Below are 22,417 nucleotides of genomic sequence, written 5' to 3' on the forward strand. Positions count from 1 at the left end.
TAACAGTACAACCATAACAAAGTCAGCACCCAAAAGCAATGTAACACAGAGCAATGACAGAGACCCTGCTGTGCTGCCTCTGTGATGATTGTACCCTGCTGTGAGATATATAACAGGACACAGTGAGTATTCTTTCCTCTCTTTCCCACTCACTGTGTCCAGTGCAGCCACGATCTCCTCCTGCTCTTCCCTGTCAGCCATTCAGCTTCTTCACATCTGGGGAGGAATGCAGCCGGGAGCCGAACGGAGAATCACAATATCACTCCGCCAGCTGGGACTAATAAAATAGTGGGGCGGCATGATGTATATGCGCCCCGAAAATAAAGAAATAGTCCCTCTGTTGTGCTCCCCTCCTGAGCCCCTGCATTGACCAGATGAGGCAGAAGCAGGGAAGAGTTTAGAAAATGTTTTTTTTTTAAATGCAGTAACAAATTGTTTATGATGCCCGGGCCCCACTGTGTAGCTGATCTGGGTGGGCCCAGTACATCAGGGCTGATTGTACTGCCCTATCAGCGGCCCTGATTGTACTACTCTGGGGAAGTGATTATGATTTTTTTTTTTTTACACTTTATGTTTCCATATAGCAGTGCATTACATTGCTATAAGCAATCATTTTACTGAATGAAACAGATTAATTCAATTTGCTTTGTTTTTATTAACTGTGATTAGCCAAAGCTAATCACACGGTACAGATGGGCTGTGATTGGCCCTGTCTGTACCATGTGATCACACTTACCACTCACAGCTAGCAATACAATTGTACACAATGGATGGCATGAAAGTAAGCCACCCATTGTTTACAACTGTCATGTGACCTGCTGTGATTGGCCACAGTGGTCACATGGTACCGGCAGCAAGCCGGTATACTGATCAGTCATCGGCTGTGTCCGGTGGACACAGTCAGTGACAGATCGTACCACTGCATTGCTCCACGGCCGTATGTGAGGTGCCATCCAGGAGGATGTAATTTAATCAACCCTCTAACTGTTATATCTGTGGAAAGCTTACTAGAAGGATGATCAGGTGAAAATCAAGGAAAGAAAGTCTAAAGATAAATCTAACGTAGCTACCACAACACAGTTGCAATAAAATAAATGTTTGCTTTTGAATTAATTATTGCCTTTAATATAGAACTTCAGTGATGGAGCTGTGGATGATGGGAGTCTTGACTTTCCTCATTAGGTGCAAGTTATCCATACTGGCAGGTTGTATGAATAAATGGATTTGTTAGGGGAATTCTTTTGACAGCTCTCACATAGTGACTGACTTCAGAGGCACAATAGGTCTTAGTCACACCAGAGACTAGTTGTAGTCTGTGCGGAGTTCTTCAGTGACATCGGAAACAACTCCACCAAGACCTGCAGGAATTAGAAGTTGGAATATTATTTAAATTATTTAAAGAATCAATTAGTTAAGAATTAGCATTTGTGTAAAACTAAATTACATGTAATTAGTTATAATAGTGCAGTTTTATCTTTCAGGAATAGCTGTGTGTATTGCTATTCACTTGTATTCTCTCCTTGTCGGAGCAGAAATGCTAAAGGCTGCTGCACTTTTAGTTGGGCTATGTAAAAATGACAGTTAATAAAGCATATAGTTTCAGCTTATATATTCAGTATACAGTGGCGTAACTAGAACCTTCAGGGCCCCGATGCAAGAAACCATGAAGGGCCCCCCTGAACCCCAGCCAGGGCCCTTCCCTCTGAGTCCGGCGGTGGAACTCCAGGGCGTGGTCACAAGTATGACCTTTGTGATCCCTGTAGTTTCACCACTGGCATCAGTAGATTTTTTTTATTTTTTATTTTTAGGTGCCCCATTGGGGAGGTGGGGGTCCCTGTCCCCACGTGAGAAGGGGTCCCTGTCTCCAGGGGGAGATGGAGGGGGTATGTAATGGTGTGTGGGGGATGGGGTCCTCTCACTCACCGTGACCAAGCTGCAGGCCGCGCACTCATCCATGTTGGCCTGGGCTCCATCCAGTGTGCTGGGCGGGCAATCAGCATATCTCCCAGAAAGACCTTTCATCATCTGTGTATGACGGGGGAGGAGGGGGGCTGGCAGACAAGCCTGCAGTGTCCTCCGGGGGGCTCTCATAGGGCTGCACTGCATCTGTGTGCTTAAAGTTTGTTTACCCGGGAGAAGTATGCAGTGCAGGGTGGGGCGGGACTCTGGCTGGGGAGAACAGACATCGGACTGAGCGGCAATTCATGGAGCAGGAGAGGGGTACTCTGAGGAGCCGGCCGAGGACACAGGTCATGCGGGGAATGCACAACTAAAGAGCAGCCAGTGCGATAGTCGAGCATGGAGCTCTGCTAGTCACCCTCCACCTCCAGCCACCCGTGTGCACGGTGCACTGGTACCCCTAGCTGCCTATGTTGCTGCAGGCCATATGTAGAGGGGGCTGCATGGGCCCACTGCACCACAGGGCCCGGTTGCGGTCACGAGTGCTGCACCCCCTATAGTTACGCCCCTGTCAGTATATTATATGTGTATATATATATATATATATATATATATATATATATATATATATATATATATGCTTTTTTTTTATAAAGGACAAGTTCAGGTTTAGAGAAAATGATCAAATGATCCCAGCCCCTGGTACCTATCTCCTCAAATTATTCTAAAGTATACTTTAACCCACCTTGGTACCAGTTTACCCATTTTTTTTTACAGTGGCTGCCACTGTTTACATCCTCAATTCAGATATCTTCTTGGAGTTAAGCAAACCTTTGCAATACCTTTCTATGGACTAGAAGGGTTTGAACCCATAAAATTGGAAAAAGATCTCATTCATGTCTATTGAGAGTTACTGCACAGGTATGGTGGAGGAAGTACATACTGAGGGAGGTCAATGCCATTGGAAAGAAGTAAGTGTTCATTTGGCTGGGTGTTTAGGTAAAGTGTATGTCCAAGAAAGGTTTTTGTTGTTTTGAATAAGGTAAGGAAGGATAAGAACCCCTGTTGGGTTTCACAGCAGTTTTTGGCTTCTTTAGACGGATTTGCCTCACTTACCATTCCTGCATCAATGGCTTCATTAGAGAAGAAATAAGGGTAAATCTACAACAGCAACACAGACAGAAATAAAAATGCTTATTAGTAGAGGAGAGGAAGGCTCGAATCCTTGTCAGTTTTTTATTGCTGTCTGTGTCCCTTTTACAGATTTTTCTTACTTACTGAATGGTGAAACCATTTTCATGGAATTCCAGTTCTTTTCCAATAGGCTGCACTTACACTTTAGAGATGTGGTCTCCAAACTGTGGCCTGCAGGCCAGAAGTGGCCCTTTACTTGCCTTTATCCGGCCCTTGGGGTGCTATTCTTTCCACTGATATAAGGCACCATTCCTCCCACTGACACCAAGGATGAGGCACTATTTATTCCACTGACACCAACAGTAGGGCAAAATTCCTTCCACTGACACCAATAGTGGGGCATAATTCCTTCCACTGACAACAACAATGGGGCACTATTTCTCCCACTGACACCAAGAATGAGGCACTATTTCTTCCACTGACACCAACAATGGGGCAGTATTCCTCACACTGACACCAAAGATGAGGCACTGTTTCTTCCGCTAACACCAACAATGGGGCACTATTCCGCCCACTGATATAAATGATGGAACACTATTTCTCCCACTGATATCAATGATAGAGTGCTATTATTCTCACTAAAACCACTGACGGGGCACTATTCTTCTCCTAATGACTAGAGGTACCATGCCATTGTTTTTACTGCTCCTGGCCACCATGTCTGAAGGGGGTATATGCACGCACTGTCCCATCTGTGCCTTGATTTAGTACAGCACAAGTCAGTCAGCAGGTCCCAGCAGGCATGTACTGCCCATCAGGATTACCGGGAGTTTCTGAGGCGTTTTTTTATTCAGAGTTCAGCGGCAGCGGTAGAGTGGCAGCAAACAGCGGCGGGGATTCGGGGAAGTTGGCCAGCGAGGAGGGCAGCTAGATGTGAGAGCCCAGGAAGGATAAGAGCTCCAAGAGGTGAACAGGAACTGGCACGCCCACACTGGCGCTCCCAGAACCTCGATTTCGCTACCTCCTCTCTGCTCCAAGAACCGTGTGGCCCAGGCCGGAGGACAGGCTGACTGGGGACCTGGAGGAAGAGAACATGCGGGAGGCAGAGGCTACCAAGGAGCAGCTGGGAGGAGCAGAGCAGTGAGAGCACCCATGGATCAAGAGGGAGACTCAGTGCTGCCTCTGTTGGCCATCAGGTACCCAGCATCCTGCATATATATGCCCGCACACTGAGACGGGGGGAGCAGAGGAGGGATTGTAGATAGGGACAGTGCTATGTGGTCTGTCTCAATTTTTTAATACTTTTTAAAAAAAATGTAATTCTTTCTTTTTTATTACTTTTTCTTTTTTGACAATTGTTTTTGCATACTAACACAACAAAGTGTTACCATAGTAGTACTGTACTATTCTGGGGAGGTGATCTGGATTTGTTTAGGTTGGGTTTACACTGCTGCACGGAGTGGCTCACAGAAGGAGTCCTTTGCTTTCCTGTTCACCGCTTCAGTTCCGATTTTGGTCCAAATTTTCGCCTGAATATGGATCTGAAATGGACCAGAAGACGCACAGGACTCCTGTGCAATTCGCTGCGCAGCTGTCCCAGAGCTGCGTGAACCAGCTTCATTGAGAGCTGGTCACAGGCTCCTGACATTTTGCAATAGTGTGAACCCAGCCTTACATGCTATTATTGCTTAGAACAGTTAATTTCACTGTTATAAACAACAATTTTTGCTCAATGAAATCAATAAATGTATTGTTTATTATTGTGATTGGTCAAAGCTAATCGCATGGTACAGATAGGCTGTGATTGGCCCTGTCTACACCATGTGACCAATCACAGAGATCAATACAATCATACACAATAAATGGCATGAAAGGAAGCCATCCATTTTGTACAATTTTCATGTAATCTGCTGTGATTGGTCACAGTGATCACATGGTACCAGCAGTGGGCCAGTACACTGACCTGTCATCTACTGGACACACCGGGTGATAGATCAAACCGCAGCATGACCCGTGTGGCGTGAGCGAGGCACATTGTGGGGAGAATGTCATATGACGTCCACCTAGAATGAGAGAGCTCCGTCCAGCCATCAACTGACTATAGGCAGGGCAGTAACTGGTTAAGCTTTGACAAAAAGACTTGGAAGCTGATTGGTTTCTATGTAGAGCTGCACCAGATTTTGCGCTCTCCAGTTTGGGAAACCTTGGTGAAATGGTGAAATGGGAACGGTGACAGTGTGATTTCTGGGATGGGAAGTGAGTGACAGGAAATGCTGAGAGCTGGGACACAGACAGCAATAAAAGCCTGTAGAGGAAAATGCCACTCAGACAGGCTGCTAATTGAAATACCCCCCTACAATAGCATCTTTATTTCTGGTTTTATGCTCTTTGAAGTGTATTGAATGATTACCTCTGTACATACCTGCTGCAGATTCAGCTGAAATAATTAAATTCAGGAATTTGAGAATAACCTGAAAAAAAGAAATACACAAATGTTGCATTATCATCATCATTATATGAGGCTTTTCATATCTAGACCGACAACATCCAGATGTAGAGGGGATTTTTTTTGTCCATCTCATTGCTTACATATCACCGAAATTATACTTTAAAAAAGACCAGTAACACTAGGAAATAATCTGGCGGTGGCCGGAAAGGAATGTGATGCTCTTGTCTTTTTTGCAAGGGTAATGTTAATTGTGTTCCCATCTTACTTAACTGCTTGCTGACAGCCTCACGCCGATATACGTCAGTGAAGGGCTCATACAGGCAGAATCACGTACCTGTACGTTGCCCTTTAAGAGGCGGAAAGCTCAGTGAGTCAGGTCGCGGGACTTGATCGCCGTGGGGATATCCTCGATCGCCTCATGAGAGGAAGAATGGGGAGACGCTAATGTAAACAAGCATCTCCCCGTTCTGCCTAGGGACACTGTACATGATCACAGCTCCCTGTAATCGGAGCAGAGATCAGTGATGTGTCACACACAGCCACGCCCCCCATAGTTAGAAACACGCCCCTAGGATACACTTAACCCCTACACTGCCACCTAGTGGTTAACCCCTTCACTGCCAGTGTTGTTTACACATTTGTATAGCACTGATTGCTGTATAAATGACAATGGTCCCAAAAATGTGTCAAAAATGTCCGATGTGTCCGCCATAATGTCGCAGTCATGATAAAAATCGCTGCCATTTAAAAAAAAAAAACATAAAACTATCCCCTATTTTGTAAACGCTGTTACTTTTGCGCAAACCAATCAATAATTACTTATTGTGATTTTTTTTTTTTTTACCAAAGATATGTAGAAGAATACGTATCGGCCTAAACTGAGGAAATATAGCAAAAAGTAAAAAAAAAATGTTTTTTTTTTCAAAATTGTCGCTCTATGTTTGTTTATATAGCAAAATATGAAAACCACAGAGGTGATCAAATACCACCAAAAGAAAGCTCTATGTGTGGGGAAAAAAGGACGTAAATTTTGTTTGGGAGCCACGTCGCACGACTGCGCAATTATCAGTTAAAACGCCGCAGTGCCAATCTGCAAAAAGTGCTCTGGTCAGGAAGGGGGTAAATCCTTCCGGGGGGTGAAGTGGTTACAGGTCCGTCTGAAGTTTGCTAATGAACATCTGAATGATTCAGAGGAGAACTGGGTGAAAGTGTTGTGCTCAGATGAGACCAAAATCGAGCTCTTTGGCATCAACTCAACCCGCTGTGTTTGGAGAAGGAATGCTGCCTATGACCCCAAGAACACCATCCCCTCTGTCAAACATGAAGGTGGAAACATTATGATTTGGGGGTATTTTTCTGCTAAGTTTTCACCAGGACATAATCACCTTTTCTTTGCCTGGCCATTATGGAGAGAAATCCTCGGTACTTCCAGGTATGGAGAAGTGTGTGACTCCCCTCTTTTTCACATGATTGGCCGAGCACTGTGTAAGCTCTGGCAAACATGAGGATTTCTTTCCTGGTTCCCGATAGCTGATCAGAAAAGTTTCAGGAGGAAAAGTGAGTAGGTGTCAATTTAAGGTGTATCAAAACCCAAAACAAAAAATTAAATATATTTTTTTCACAATAAGAAAATTTTCAGCATGTAAGTGGGTTACAATTGAGATAGTTAAGTGCTGCCTGTTATGGGAGGATTAATGTTATTCCCAGTTCTTTAGCTTGGCGGGATACTTTGGGTCTAGCTCATTGGTCCTGTGTTATTAAAGAGGGACAGTAACTGCAAAAATGCTGTGATTTAGGAGGTCATCGAGACCTAAAGTTTGCCCTTGACATTACTTAAGAAACACTCAGAGCATTTAAAGTGGTTATAAATCCTTACACACCCTTTTTTCCCTACAGGTAAGCCGGTAATAAGGCCTACCTGTAGGTACTGGAAATATCTCCTAAACCTGCACGGTTTAGGAGATATTTACCATATACACTTGCGGCGGCTAAAGGGTCTACCTTTCTGTATGGTCAAAAGCCCTCAGCAGTGATCCGTGGTTCCTGAGAATACGTCCCAATCCTTCTCCCTCATCCGCCGAACCTAATCAACAGGGGTCCAGACAGCCACTACGCGTTTCACAATTATAAATGTTGCGTCATCAGGAGGCATCGGGGCTTTTGACCATATGGAAAGGTAGACCCTATACATACTCCCACGTACATGGCTGGACATGCTTGGTGCTGGCTCAGGCACCAGCATATGTGAGTGTGTATTTAGCTGTTTTAAAAAAAACTTTTCAATACATTTGTTTTTACTTGCTGCACTATGATGGTCCCTTATATATTTTTGTGAGTCAAATAGCACGAGAGGTTTCTATTTCCTGCTTGGAGAGGCTGTTGATGAGACCCTTAGGGCCGGTTCACACTGCGGCTCCCGCAAGTCGTCCCCATTGAGTACAATGGAACCGTTCTGAGAGGAGCGACTCGAGTCGCTCCGACTCAGAAAAAAGGTTCCTGTACTACTTCGGGGCGACTTCGGGGGCGACTTGCATTGACTTCTATGCAGAAGTCCTCTGCAAGTCGCCGCTGACCCCCCCTGCAAGTCGCGGCGAGGAAGTCGGAGACGCCTCGCCGCGGCTCGCAGTGTGAACCAGCCCTTAAAGGAGTGGTTATCCTTAATGAACTAAAGGCGCAGATACAGACTAGGTCTGGTGAGTGGCCATTTCATCTGGTGGTGGTAAAAACACTTGGTTGGTGATTATAAGAAGCACTTTTAACCTGAAAAGAAGCACTTTTGAAATAAGAGGAACCAACCAGCACTGAAGCGATTGTTGATCTCTATGCACTGTGCACTTTTCTTATAGGAGTGATCACTCACTTGGGACATTTATGTTACATTGTGATTTGTTTTTATAATATGTGGTTTAAGGCACTATAAAGCACTTTGTTTGATATTTTTGTGGGCATTTCCAGGTGATCATTCTCTTGGGACATTCATAGTACTTTTGCATTGTTTGGTGTGTTTAGGCACTTTCATTATCAGATGGTAAGGGTGTCTCTGGGTGATCACTCACTTGGGACATCCATAGTATATTTGATCCCATATTTTATAGGCACTATAAGGCACTTTAAATATTTGATATCACTGCAGGGGTGACCAACCCGGGTAACGGGTTGGCTCTGCAGTGGCACTAATACAATTGAATATTTTGAACAATTTTTGGTTGATATTTGGCACTTTGGCAATATTGTGATAGAGGAGTTATTTTTTACAGGCAAGTAGGTGTTTCATTTGAGCACGGCACTTTAGGCTAAACAAAAAGTAGAGTTAGCGCAACCCATGCTTCACATATAATGCCACTGATGGACCTTTTAGCAAATTGACCCTACCTTTGCAGGTATGCCGGGGCAGCACATAGCCTGAGTTAAGATTAGGGATGTAGGCAAAAGAAGAAAAAAGGGTAGTCTGACAAGAATCACGGCATTCTTTAGCAGTGGAACTTAGATATAAACATTGTAACAATTTGTCAAAGGAACAGATTTGTGTGTAACACCCCTTTCACACCAGGGCGTTTTGCAGGCAGTATAGCGTTAGAAATAGCGCTTGCAATCCGCCCTAAAGAAGCTGCACCATTGTGTGTAGTGTGAAAGCCCCGAGGGTTTTCACACTACAGCGGTGCGCTGGCAGGATGTCAGGGAAAAGTCCTGCCAGCAGCTTCTTTGGAGCGGTGAAGGAGCGGTGTGTTTACCGCTCCTCCACCGCTGCTCCCCATTGAAATCAACGGGGCAGCGCTGTAATACCGCCGGCAAAACGCCGCCATTGCGGCGTATTGCCGGCGGTTTTAGCCCTTTCGCGGCCGCTAGCGGGGGGTAAAAGCGCAGCAAATCCTAAAAATAGCAGCGCTTTACCGCCGACGCAATGGGCCGTGTGGTGTGAAAGGGGTCTAAATGAGGAAAGTTTAACCACTTAAACACTAAACCTTTTTTCTAACATTTGTTGGTTTCAAGATAAAATCTTTTTTTTTGCTAGAAAATTACTTAGAACCCCCAAACATTTATATATATATATATATATATATATATATATATATATATATATATATATATATATATATATATATATATATATATATACACACACATACACACACACATTTTATATATAGATATATATATATAGATATATATATATAGATATATATATATATAGATCTGCCCCCCCCACCTCTGGCCACTATTTGTTTCCATTGACTTCTATGGGGAAACTCGTTTAAAATGCGAGTGTTTTGGATTGCAAGCATTCTCCTGGGAAGTATTATTTTTCATTTATTTATTATTATTTTTTTTCTTCCCACCGTGACTGTCCACCTCTCTGGTCCCCCTACCAATGCGGTTCGCACGGACGCCCGGGGGCATAGGCACCTTGAGTGCCGCTGCCCCTTTTCAGCGCTGCGATGCTCCCCTCTGGTTGGTTTGGAGGGACTGGCCACATCCAGGCCATCCCTCCCCCTCCTGTTTTCTCCATCATCTCTTTGTCCGTCTACGCCTGAGTGGGCGGGTGGATAGGTGGTTGCGATCGTGCACATCGCCACCCCTCTGGGAGGGTTGCAACCAAGGCACTGTTCGTCCCCTCCTCCCCCGCCCGCCGGCCTGAGGTATTATGGGAGTTGTAGGCTTACATAGCCTCGTCCCACTGGCGAGCATGCGCATTAGCGCTCTCTTTGTCCGCATCAAGCCGACGACGTAAGACGTCGGCTTGATGGCGGGGCTTATAAAAAGCCAGCGTTACACTGTCATTCCTTGCTAGCTGCAGCCAAGGGTGACGCTTTACTCTCAAGACCTTGTACTCTCCAGTGAGTTATTAGCTACATCTATCTTATACTATTATAGCTGTTATTTTTATTTGCCTAAATTCGTTTCCTTTCCCCATTGTTGATTTTTTTTAATTTAAATTTATTTATTTTTTTTATTTTTTTTTATTTCCGATTCTTACGCTCTGCACTGCTATTCAGCTCCTTTTCCACATCTAATTTCTTTCTCTTTTTGGTTTGGTTCTGGCTTCGCCACATAGACTTTATATACTTGGGTTACCACCATGATTCTCATCATCTCTGTATTCATTCATTAACCCAAAATCCTATGTTTCGGGGTTCCACTATTTAATTTCTATTGTGTGTATGTGTGCATATGTGTATGTATGTGTATATGTGTATATATATGTATATATATATATATGTATATTTATATATTTTATTTATATATTTTTTTTTCCTTTTTTTCTGTCTCCCCTTTGATTTTTTGCTCAGTTGGTACTCTTTCGGAAGTCTGTCTTCTTGAGTGCTAAATTTTCAACGCTCGTCCATATTTTCACAATTATTTAGTTGATGTAAGTATTCATCGAAATATAAATACATCTTTACTATTTCTTTAATTTTAATTTTTGTATTTGGGAGGGTATTTACCCCCTTTAGGTTGACTTATTCGAGCAACCTTTATATTTATTTATTTATTCAATTATTTATTTCAAAAAATCTTTTTTTCTTTTTTTCATTGTATACTCTCTTCTATCAGCTATTTTGGGCTGGTTTTTTAGCCCCCTGCGATCCAGCATGGTTGTGGTTAACTCCTGAGGTGGACAAATTCCCTACTTTATCATCTACGTAGTGGTTTAAGGTGGGTCTTTTTTTTTTTTTTTTCTTTTTTTTTCTCAAGCCTGCACTCATACTTATTGATTCTTGACACATTTTTGTAATATATTTTGTTACTATATTATGTTGTATTCTGTATTTTGGTTTAGATTTCGTTGAAATATTCACACATCCCCTGAAGAAGCAACCTATTGCGAAACATGTCGGGATTATGTGTGTTTAATGAGAACAACCATTGCACTGTATTGTCCCGTGTTTTTATCTCTCAAGCATAATCTGTTAATGATTTTAACTTTGAATTTAATAAATATTTGTACTATAAATTTGTTATCCTATTTAATAATGTTTACTATCTAATTGTCATTTGCACCGTTAAAATCCCTAAACTCTCTCTCTTGCTTTTTGATTCATATATATATATATATATATATATATATATATATATATATATCTGCCCCCCCACCTCTGGCCACATGCTGTATTGCATGTATTAGAAGTCAATGCAGAACAAATTATTTGTTTCCATTGACTTCTATGGGGAAACTCGTTTAAAATGCGAGTGTTTTGGATTACAAGCATTCTCCTGGAACGGATTATGCTCGTAATCCAAGGTTCCACTGTACAGCTTTTTCAGGCTAGTTAGCCATCATCAATGCAGTGTATGGGATATGACTTCTCTGGAGTACGGCTCCCCCTCAATAGTATAAGGTGCCCAGCTGTTCCGGAACTTCCTACACACAGACATTGAACTTTATTTTAATAATTTGACAAAACCTTTTTTTTTTCCCTATATGTAGGTTACTATGACAATGCCGGTACTCTACATCTCAGTGTCAGTTATGCATAAAAGAAACATCAAAAGTGTTTTTTAGAATTCTGCATTCTAAAATACTTGTTACACAGTAGAGCTGCACGATTAATCGTTAAAGAATCAGATCGTGATTCTACCCCCCTCGCGATCTTAACAAAGCATTTTCCTGATACAGTGCAGAATTCTCTGCTCACAGCTGACAGCTGTCAAAAAAATAAAAATCCAGGCAGCCTGCCTTATTTTTTTGACAGCTGTCAGCTGTGAGCAGAGAACTCTGCACTGTATTGGGAAGATGCTTTGTTAAGATCGTGAGGGGGGGGGTAGAATCACGATCTGATTCTTTGATGATTAATATGAGAACATCGCTTAGAGCCCTGACACATTGCAGCCGCGGCCGCGTTAGCTGTTAGCTGTAAAGCGACGCTAGTTTTAGCAGCGCTTTACTGCTGTTATAGTGGTGCTTTTCGGATGCTAGCAGGGCGTGTTTAACCCCCTAGCGGCTGAGGAAAGGGTTAATGCCCGTTGCTGAAGTGCTTTGCAGGCACTTCTGCAGCGGTGCCCATTCATTTCAATGGACAGGAGTGGTGTATACATCGCTCCTCCACAGCCCCAAAGATGCTGCTTACAAGACTTTTTTTAACGTCCTGCCATCGCAGTGCCCCAATGTGAAAGCACTCTGACTCTCACACTGGGGTGGCTTGGGAGACGTTTTTCAGGCGCTTTACAGGCGCTATTTTTAGAGCAAAAACGACTTCAGTGTAAAAGGGGTCTGAGACAGAGATAAAGAGAAACATTGTAACACTTAGGGGGTTATTTAGGAAAGGCAAATCCACTTTGCACTACAAGTGCAAACTACAAGTGCAAACTACAAGTGCAAAGTGCACTTGAAATTGCACTGAAAGTGCACTTGGAAGTTCAGTCGCTGTAGATCCGAGGGGGACATGCAAGGAAAATAAAAATAAAACAGCAATTTAGCTTGCACATGATTGGATGATAAAATCAGCAGAGCTTCCCCTCATTTCAGATCTACCCCTCAGATTTACAGCGACTGCACTTCCAAGTGCACTTGCAGTGCAATTTTAAGTGCACTTTGCACTTGTAGTTTGAACTTGTAGTGCAAAGTGGATTTGCCTTTCGTAAATAACCCCCTTAGTCCTTTTAGATCAAAGGAATGAACTTCGGTCTGTAAATGAGGGAAGTTTAACCACTTAAAAACTAAACTTTTTTTCTGACATTTGTTGCTTACAAGTTAAAATCAGTATGTTTTTTGCTAGAAAATTACTTGGAACCCCCAAACATTTTATATATATATATATATATATATATTTTAGCAGAGACCCTAGAGAATAAAAAGGCGGTTGTTGCAATATTTTATGTCACACTGTATTTGCGCAGCGGTCTTTCAAACGCAATTGTTTGTGGAGAAAAAACACTTTAATGAATCAATAAAAAAAACTAAACAAGTTAGCCCAATTTTTCTGTGTCATGTGAAAGATGATGTTACGCCGCGAGAATCGTGATCTTTATTCTAAGCATGATTGTGATTCTCATTTTGGCCAGAATCGTGCAGCTCTATTATACAGGTATGAATTTTGAAAAAAGAAGGTGGGGGGGGGGGGGGGGATAGGGAAGATGGGACTTTATATGAGGCAAAAGAACTGTAGGTCAATTGTCTCCATCCCCAATATCAGGTTCACTGAGAAGAAAAAGTTGGGTTTTTATATGAAACATGCAACTGGGGAGGTAATAATGAAGAAATTGTGTCTGACCAGTTACTTGTATATTGTGTCTGTACACACTGAATCGCAGTATACAGTATACTGCACACAGAAAATATATTATAAATATCATTTATTACATATATAGTAGACAATATAGTAATAACATTTCTCTCTGCAGAGGTCTGGGATGTCACTCACTGAGTCAGGCCTATTATTTTCTAATCCGCAAAGATCACATTGCCTACTTATTAGAGAGTTGTAGCTGTGACTCAGCAGGAGGCACGTGGAACCACCGCAGAGGAACCACTGCTTCCACACAGAGAACAACAGTTTTTGCTAGAAAATTACTTAGAACTCCTAAGCATTATATATATATTAACATCAACTCCTGCCCTCAGGGCTCACTAACAGGCCAGGTTTGCAAAATAACTGAAATACATCACATGTGATATCATTTGCTGCTCAGTGATTGCAGTATTCTAGTCTGCATCTCCCCCAAGGTAATACATAGGGTAGGGACTGATGTGAGCAATGTACAGGGATAGGGACAATTGTAGACACTCACTCAGGTTGAACTGGATGGACTGGTGTCTTTATTCAACCTTACTAACTATATAACTATAAAACCTGGCCTGTTAGTGGGCCCTGAGGACAGGGTTGATGACCACTGTTTTAGCAGAGGCCCTATAGAATAAAATGATGGGTGTTACAATTTTTTTATGACACGCAGTATTTGCACAGCAGTTTTTCAAACACAATTTTTTGGGAAAAAGTACACTTAAATGAATTGTATTGCACACAAACACAATATAATACCCACATTTTTGGCAAAAGATGATGGTTCGCCGAGTAAATAGATACCAAGCACGTCATGCTTTAAAATTGTGTAAGCCCATGGAATGGTGCCATGGTACTTAAAAAACCTCAATAGGCAATGCTTTAAATGCTTTTATAGGTTACCAGTTTAGAGATACACAGGAGGTCTGGCACTAGAATTATTGCTCTCGCTCTGACATTCATAACAATACCTCATAAGTCTCTTTGATTATAGTTTCTAAATTATATTTTTTTGCGTTACCTTTATTGCTATCACAAGTGATAAACAACATTCCTTGTGATAACATGGGCCATGACAGGACTTCTTTATGGGGAGATCTGGGGTCTACTAGACCCCATATCTTTCCTCTGGTCTCCAATGCTGCCAATCAGACACAGATCAGTTTGATCGGTTGCTTTCCTGGCCGCTAACAGAGCCGGAAATGAGAGGATTTTGTCACTTCTGGTTCCTGGGGTCACAGAGAGGGAGGAGCAACATAGGTGGGCTCTTTCTGAAGCCACAGAAAATAAAAGTCATATAAAAATTTGTGGTGTCAATGCTAACCCGGAAACTTGTATTTAACAAAGAGAAGCCAGCAACAGCAGCCCAACCATTTGTCATAACTAGGGTTGTCACTTTTTCTTCAAGTTAAACCCGAACACTTTAACGGCGCACGGCAATTACTTTTATAGTATAAACTATACATATATTCTGCTATTAAATAACATTTCTAATCATATGAAGTTAATAACAAGAGTTCCTCTTTACATCAGAGTCCACAGAGTTCCCCTTTACATCAGAGTTCCCCTTTACATCAGAGTCCACAGAGTTCCCCTTTACATCAGAGTTCCCCTTTACATCAGACTTCCCCTTTACATCAGAGTCCACAGAGTTCCCCTTTTACATCTGAGTTTGCAGAGTTCCCTTTCACTGTAATGCCCCGTACAGACGATCGGACAGTCCGACAACAAAATCCATGGTATTTTTTCCGACGGATGTTGGCTCAAACTTGTCTTACATACACATGGTCACGCAAAGTTGGTCGGAAATTGTGAACGTCAAAAATGCGGTGGCGTACAGCACATACGACGAGCCGACAAAAATGAAGTTCAATAGCCAGTGCGGCTCTTCTGCTTGATTCTGAGCATGCGTGAAACCGTCAAACTTTGTGTGTTGGAATTGTGTACATACGATCTGAATTTCCGACAACGGAATTTGTTGGCGGAAAATTTGAGATCCAGATCTCATATTTTGTGTGTCGCAAATTCCGATGGAAAATGTCCGATGGACGGTCGGAACTTCCTACAAAAAGCTCCCATTGAACATTTTCTGTTGGAAAATCCGACCGTGTGTACGGGGCATAAGGGGGGACTCTGCAGACTCTGATGTAAGGGAGAGCTCTGGGGACTCTAACATAAGGGATGCTCCGGGAACTCTGATTTAAGGGGGGACACTGAGAACTCTGGTGTAAAGGGGAACTCTGATGTAAGGGGTGCTCTGAGAACCCTGATTTGTCTTAGTGTACTTACTCAGATGTGGGAGAGAGCAGGGCGATACTTCAGTCACAGACAGGGATGGATGGTGAGCTCACTCACCCCTTGTCACTTCTCACCCAGATGTATCTGATGCTGCTGGACTTCAAATTTCCGGCCCCAACTTTCTTTTTCTGAGGCACAGCGCCGGGGATTGTAGTGTGGGCAGACAAAGAGGGGTAGGGGTGGGAGGAAGAGGTGCAGGTCGAGCCCTCTCTCCTCTCCTGTCTCTGTGTGTTTGGGGGGGGGATTGTTAGTGCTGGCTTTGGGCAGTGTGAAAGAGTGTAACAGACACTCCCAGCTTAGACAACAGCAGCCAGCAACCCTGCTGGGAAGCCATAGTCCAGGCTGAATAAAGTGTCCGGGTTTCAGGCAGTCTGAAACCCGGACACATGATTCCAAACCCGAAATGTTCGGGTTAATCCTGGACAGGTGGCAACCCTAGTCATAACACATAGGGTCCTTTAAATAAATAATACAACTATGGCCATATTCTTTTCTCCTGTCTACATTCTAGCTGACATAATAAGCCATGTAGACAAAAACTAAATAATGTAAAAAGAAAGACAAAGACATCGATCACATATAAATCCTGTGTGTAAGGACTCTCACTGTACAAGCCTGCAATGGTTCAGACTTGCCACAAGATGGCAGCACAACATTTAGAATACAGCCGACTGAAAATTGTTCTCTGAAAGGTTAATACAAATTTGAGTTTTGCATATATTGATAAAACTAGTAAAATAAGTATTTGCCTGCAAAAGAAATCAACAATTTCAAGGTTTTTAGTGCAAGGCCCTAGAAAGAATGCACTTAAAACCTAAATGTAGCTACAATAAATAAACTGAAAAATCAGCACAAGGGACATAACTTTAACTGCTTCAGCCCCGGAAGGATTTACCCCCTTCCTAATCAGAGCATTTTTTGCGATTTGGCACTGCGTCGTAATTAACTGACAATTGTGCGGTCGTGCAACGTTGCACCCAAACAAATCCGAAGTAATTTTTTTCCCCACAAATAGAGTTTTCTTCTGGTGGTATTTGATCACCTCTGCGGTGTTTATTTTTTGCGCTATAAACAAAAAAAGAGCAACAATTTTGAAAAAAAAAAGCAATATTTTTTACTTTTTGCTATAATAAATATCCCCAAAAATATATAAAAAAACAAAAAAAAACACATTTTCCCCTCAGTTTAGGCCAATGTGTATTCTTCTACATATTTCTGGTAAAAAAAAAAAAATAATTCACAATAAGGGTATATTGATTGCGGCTACAAAATAGGGGATAGTTTTATTGCATTTTTTTTATTTTTTTTTATTAGTAATTGTGGCGATCAGCGATTTTTATCGTGACTGCGACATTATGGCGGACGTATCAGACTTTTTTTACACTATTTTGGAACCACTGTCATTAATACAGCGATTAGTGCTATAAAAATGCACTGGTTACTGCATAAGGCCTGATTCACACCTATGGCATTTTTTGTGCTTTTTGCATTTTGCAGATTTGCACTACAGTCCATTTACCATGGTTTCCTATGGGACAGGTTCTGTAGTGCAAATCTACAAAATGCAAAAAAGGACTAAGAATGTACAGGTGTGAATCAGGCCTAAATGACACTGGCAGGGAAGGGGTTAAACACTAGGGGGCGATCAAGGGGTTAAGTGTGTCCTAGGGAGTGATTCTAACTGTGGGGGGGGGGGGGTGGGCTACAACTGACACGACAGCGATCACTGCTCCTGATAACAGGGAGCAGTGATCTCTGTCATGTCACTAGCAGAACGGGGAAATTCCTTGTTTACATAGGCATCTCCCCGTTCTGCCGCTCCGTGACACGATTGCCGGGACACTGGCAGACATCGTGTCTGTGGGACCCACGGACACGGTCACGCTGTAAGCAGCAGGCATGCACACGCGCCCGCTAGCCCCGCCAATTAAAGGTGACTTAGGGGTACACCCATTTGCCCACTGCTGCCACTGTGCCAATGTATATCGGCGTGCAGCAGTCGGCAAGTGGTTAATGATGATTTTTATACGGTTTATACTGTAAGAACAGTAAGTAGGATGTAATCCTTGTGTCGATTCCTCTGCAGTTAGTGGAAATCCTCCTTCTCTGTCCATTACCCCCACCCTCACTGCTGTAATCTGCTGGTATGGTGGGCGTTAATACAACTAAGGAGACATCACAGGTGTTCATCAAGGATGCCCAGCTATGCCCATCCTTTCCTCCAGCTGCTCCATTATAAGCTGCACTACAGCCTCTATGAATGAAAAAGGATATATGAATGGAGAGGACATACCTATCAATCACTCACCCCTCCTCCATTCATAGATCTGGTTTTATTCTTAAAAGCTATAGTACGGCTTCCATGACTGGAGAAGCTGGATGGAGAGGACAGGCATAGTTGAGCTCCCTTGATAAGCGCTTGTGACAGCCCCTTAGTTGTATTAAACATGCCACACCATAAGATTACAGTGGCTGGGGTGGAGGGGGGGGGGGCAGGGATGGAGGAGGATTTTTACTTACTGCTGAGGAATCAGCACAAGGGACACATCCCACTGACTGTAAGCTTTGGCCCTTGCGCTGATTTTTCTGTTTGTGATTTTAGCTACACACTTCCAACTTTCCAAGATGGTAAGAGGGGCACCTACTTGCAAAAAGTACAAAGTATATTCCCTGCTAAACCTGTTATATGGAGACTTAAAGTGGTTGTAAACCCTTACAACACACTTTGACCTACAGGTAAGCCTAGATTAAGGCTTACCTGTAGGTCCAAGAAATATCTCCTAAACCTACACGGTTTAGGAGATATTTGCTGAAAGACAGGCAATCAACGCGTCACCATCAACGGCGTCACCATCAACGGCGATATGCCGCACGTGGCGGCTCCCGTGCGCATGCGCGGGAGTGACGTCATCGCGGCTTCGCCAAATGACAGCGGCGGAGCAGCGAGACCCACCGAGAAGATGGATGCGCCAGACTACAGGGGACAGCGGTGACTTCGCTGGCTCCTGTGTCAGGTAAGTGACACATAATGCACTACTATGCGATGTATAGTAGTCCATTATGCTTTACCTTTGCAGGGAATGAAAGAGGAAGTAAACTCATCAGGGATTACTTCCTCTTTAATACACAAAAATAATTGGTTAAGCCCATACATTATTTTTTTTTACCATTACTTTTCCTTTATTCCAACTTTTGAAATGAAAAAATGCAGCGATTTGGAAATTTGGTGAAAGGTTTAGTCCAGTAAAACACTTTTGATAGTTAATTACAGGTATACCCCACTTTTAAGTACACAATTGGGTTTATTTACTAAAGCTGGAAAGTGCAAAATCAGGCTCACTTCTACATAGAAACCAATGAGCTTCCAGGTTTTATTACCAAAGCTTAATTGAACAAACTGAGGTTAGAAGCTCATTGGTTTCTATGTAGAAGTGAGCTTGATTTTGTACTTTCCAGCTTTAGTAAATAAACCCCATTGTGTATTTAAAAGTGGGGTATGCCTGTGTAGTGGCCATAACCCATTGCAGGGCGGCCTTGACTTTTTGGGCCTACCTTGCCTGCTCTTCCACGTTTAGGGGTTCCCAGGGTTGATACCGAACGATTTGTACACTGACACAGATGAAGTCCTTTCAAAGGTTTTATTTTGCAGTAGAACTTTCACAAAACACAGTCTCTTAGGGAACAGAGGGTACGGGTGAAGAACTCAGGCACCCAGACCTCACAACTGGGTACTTCAAGGCTGAACAGATCTCTTGCCAGAGATCATGGCAGTCAGCACGTTGACTCAAAACTTGAACAAACAACTGAAGGTGAACAGGAACCTTTTTTCTACAGTACCTGGAACGTTTCCCACCTCCTTTGACGTACTGGAAAAGTGTGGACTCGTCAATGTTCTTCCCAACTCAGTAACCAGGCACTTCTCAGGATGCCACTTGCCGGCCCTCCTCTGAAGAATCCTCCCCCGGTCACTTCCATGAGCTGCGGTGTCCCTCCAAGCCGAGAGCACACCTGGACACTTTGAATCCTCCCTCAGTTACTGTGCCTCGGAAAAGCTGGCTCCGAGACTCGGGAACAGACGGATTCCTACCCCAGACCAGTCGGGTCTATCAGGGGCCACTGACAGGAACATGTTGCGGGATGTTGAACGCCCCGTGACCAGGACCCCTCACGGGGCTACCCCGTTCCTGGAACCAGAACAGACCACACGGGTCTCTCGAACAACTCCGGAACCCCAAACACGTGACCCACGCCTGCCCAAACATCCAACCAGACCTGGTTCTAGCCAGTCATGTGCATCTCACCGTCCACATGACCAGGCAGAACATCAATCATGGCCTGGCCAGACTGGTGTTAAGGCCTACCTACACAATTAACCCTAGTACCATAGGGTCCTGAGGCAAAAACTAAATTTACATTGCATGTGACATTTGATCCCAAATGTCATCCGCTACAGCTGTAGTGCGTTTTTATACCGTAGATGTCTAAAAATCAGACCAAAAAGAGGGACAGCTGAGGAGGAATGAAGGACACAGGGACATTGTTCCAAAAGATGGACAGTAACTCCAAATCAGGTACATTTGGGAGTTATTATCTAAGTATGGGATGTTGGGGAAGGGTAAGTCAGCTTGCAACATAACTGGGAAGTGTTGAAATTTGTGCAATATTGGGGGGTCCCATGGTGCGATAAGAGACACCTGAAGGTTTCTATGGTGCTTCCACTCAGTTTATGAGGTTTCTGCAGGTGACAAGTAGACTCTAAAGTGGTTATAAAGGAAGAAGGTGTTTTACCGTAAAAAAAAAAAAAAAAGCATTAAGGTATACATTTCCCCACCCCAGCCTCCTTATACTTACCTGAGCCAGACCTCGAGCCAGATGTGCATGAGAGGAGAGATTCTCTTTGCTCTCTCCCAACTCATTGGCCTTGAGACAGCAGCAGAAGCCATTGGCTCCTGCTGCTGTCAATCAAAGCCAGTGATGAGGGAGTGGGGGGCTGAGTCCCTCTGTTTGTGTCAATAGACGCAGACAGAGATACTTGGAGTGAGCCACACAAGTGCCCTCATAGCAAGTAGCTTGCTATGAGGGCAATCAGAGAAAGTGCCAGAGGGGGGGACCAGAGAAGAGGAGGATCGGAGATGCTCTGTGCAAAACCATTACACAGAGCAGGTAAGTATAACATGTTTGTCATTTTAAAGAATAAAATACATTTAGAATCACATTAAAGTTATAATACACTGTGAACGTGACAGCTTAATATTTCCTGTTGTGTTTATGACTCTTACCGCTTCTCTTGGCATTCCTCCAACAAGCTATTGCTGTAATAAGGAAGACGAGTCCCAACACAAAGACAACTGAAGCGGCACTGATCTTAATGATCTGTATGTTGGTCAAGCCGTGTTCTGTCCAAACAAGAGGATGATGGGAAGAAATGCAATGAAATTAAAGAATTGTTGCTGGAATATGTTAATGAGAATCTCAAACTAAGAAAGAATAAAGTGACATACAATGACCTTCAAATGTCTCGAGAAAGAAAGTTCTCTTTGCCCTCAGGAACCAATCAGGATCTCCATTTTCTGTTTTAGCACAGTATACTGTACTTGATTAACCACTTGACCACTGGGCACTTAAACACCCTTAATAACCAGACCAATTTTCAGCTTTCGGTGCTCTCACATTTTGAATGACAATTACTCAGTCATGCAACACTGGACCTATATGAAATTTTTGTCCTTTTTTTCACACAAATGGAGCTTTCTTTTGGTGGTATTTAATCACCGCTGGGTTTTTTATTTTTTGTGCTATAAAAGAAAAAATACAGAAAATTCTGTAAAAAAATGAATTTTTCTTCATTTCGGTTATAAAATTTAGCAGATTAGTAATTTTTTCTTCATAAATTTTGGCCAAAATTTCTACTACTACATATCTTTGGTAAAAATAAGTACAAATTGGTGGATATTTTTTGGTCTTTGTGAAAGTTATAGAGTCCACAAGCTATGGTGCCAATATCTGAAAATTGATCACACCTGAAGTACTGACGGCCTATTTCAATTCTTGAGACCCCAACATGCCAGAAAAGTACAAATACCCCCCAAATGACCCCTTTTTGGAAAGAAGACATTCCAAGGTATTTAGTAAGAGGCATGATGAGTTTTTTGAAGTTGTCATTTTTTCCCACAATTCTTTGCAAAATCAAGATTTATTTTACTTTTTTTTTTTTTCACAAAATTGTCATATTATCAGTTTATTTCTCACACAGCATATGCATACCACAAATTACACCCCAAAACACATTCTGCTATTACTCCCGAGTACGGCGATACCACATGTGTGAGACTTTTACACAGTGTGGCCACATACAGAGGCCTAACATGCAGGGAGCGCCATCAGGCGTTCTGGAGCACCCAGGACAATTCTGACATTT

General features: G+C 42.8%; 1 protein-coding gene across 1 annotated transcript in view; it reads right to left on the reverse strand.

The window, feature by feature from the left end:
• Positions 1-1,083: 1,083 nt before the first annotated feature.
• The window catches only part of LOC143984481 (HLA class II histocompatibility antigen, DM beta chain), a 38,649-nt gene continuing 17,315 nt past the window's right edge, over positions 1,084-22,417 (reverse strand). The window contains exons 4-5 of the mRNA XM_077484638.1: positions 21,279-21,395; positions 1,084-1,358 (exon numbers count right to left, since the gene is read on the reverse strand). Of these exons, the coding sequence (XP_077340764.1) occupies positions 1,303-1,358; positions 21,279-21,395 (173 nt within the window). The 3' untranslated portion in view covers positions 1,084-1,302. The remainder of the gene's footprint in view (positions 1,359-21,278; positions 21,396-22,417) is intronic.

Source organism: Lithobates pipiens, unplaced genomic scaffold (genome assembly GCF_037356315.1).
Source record: "Lithobates pipiens isolate NorthernLeopardFrog02 unplaced genomic scaffold, aLitPip1_a1.2 Scaffold_1, whole genome shotgun sequence".
Classification (NCBI taxonomy): Eukaryota; Metazoa; Chordata; class Amphibia; order Anura; family Ranidae; genus Lithobates; species Lithobates pipiens.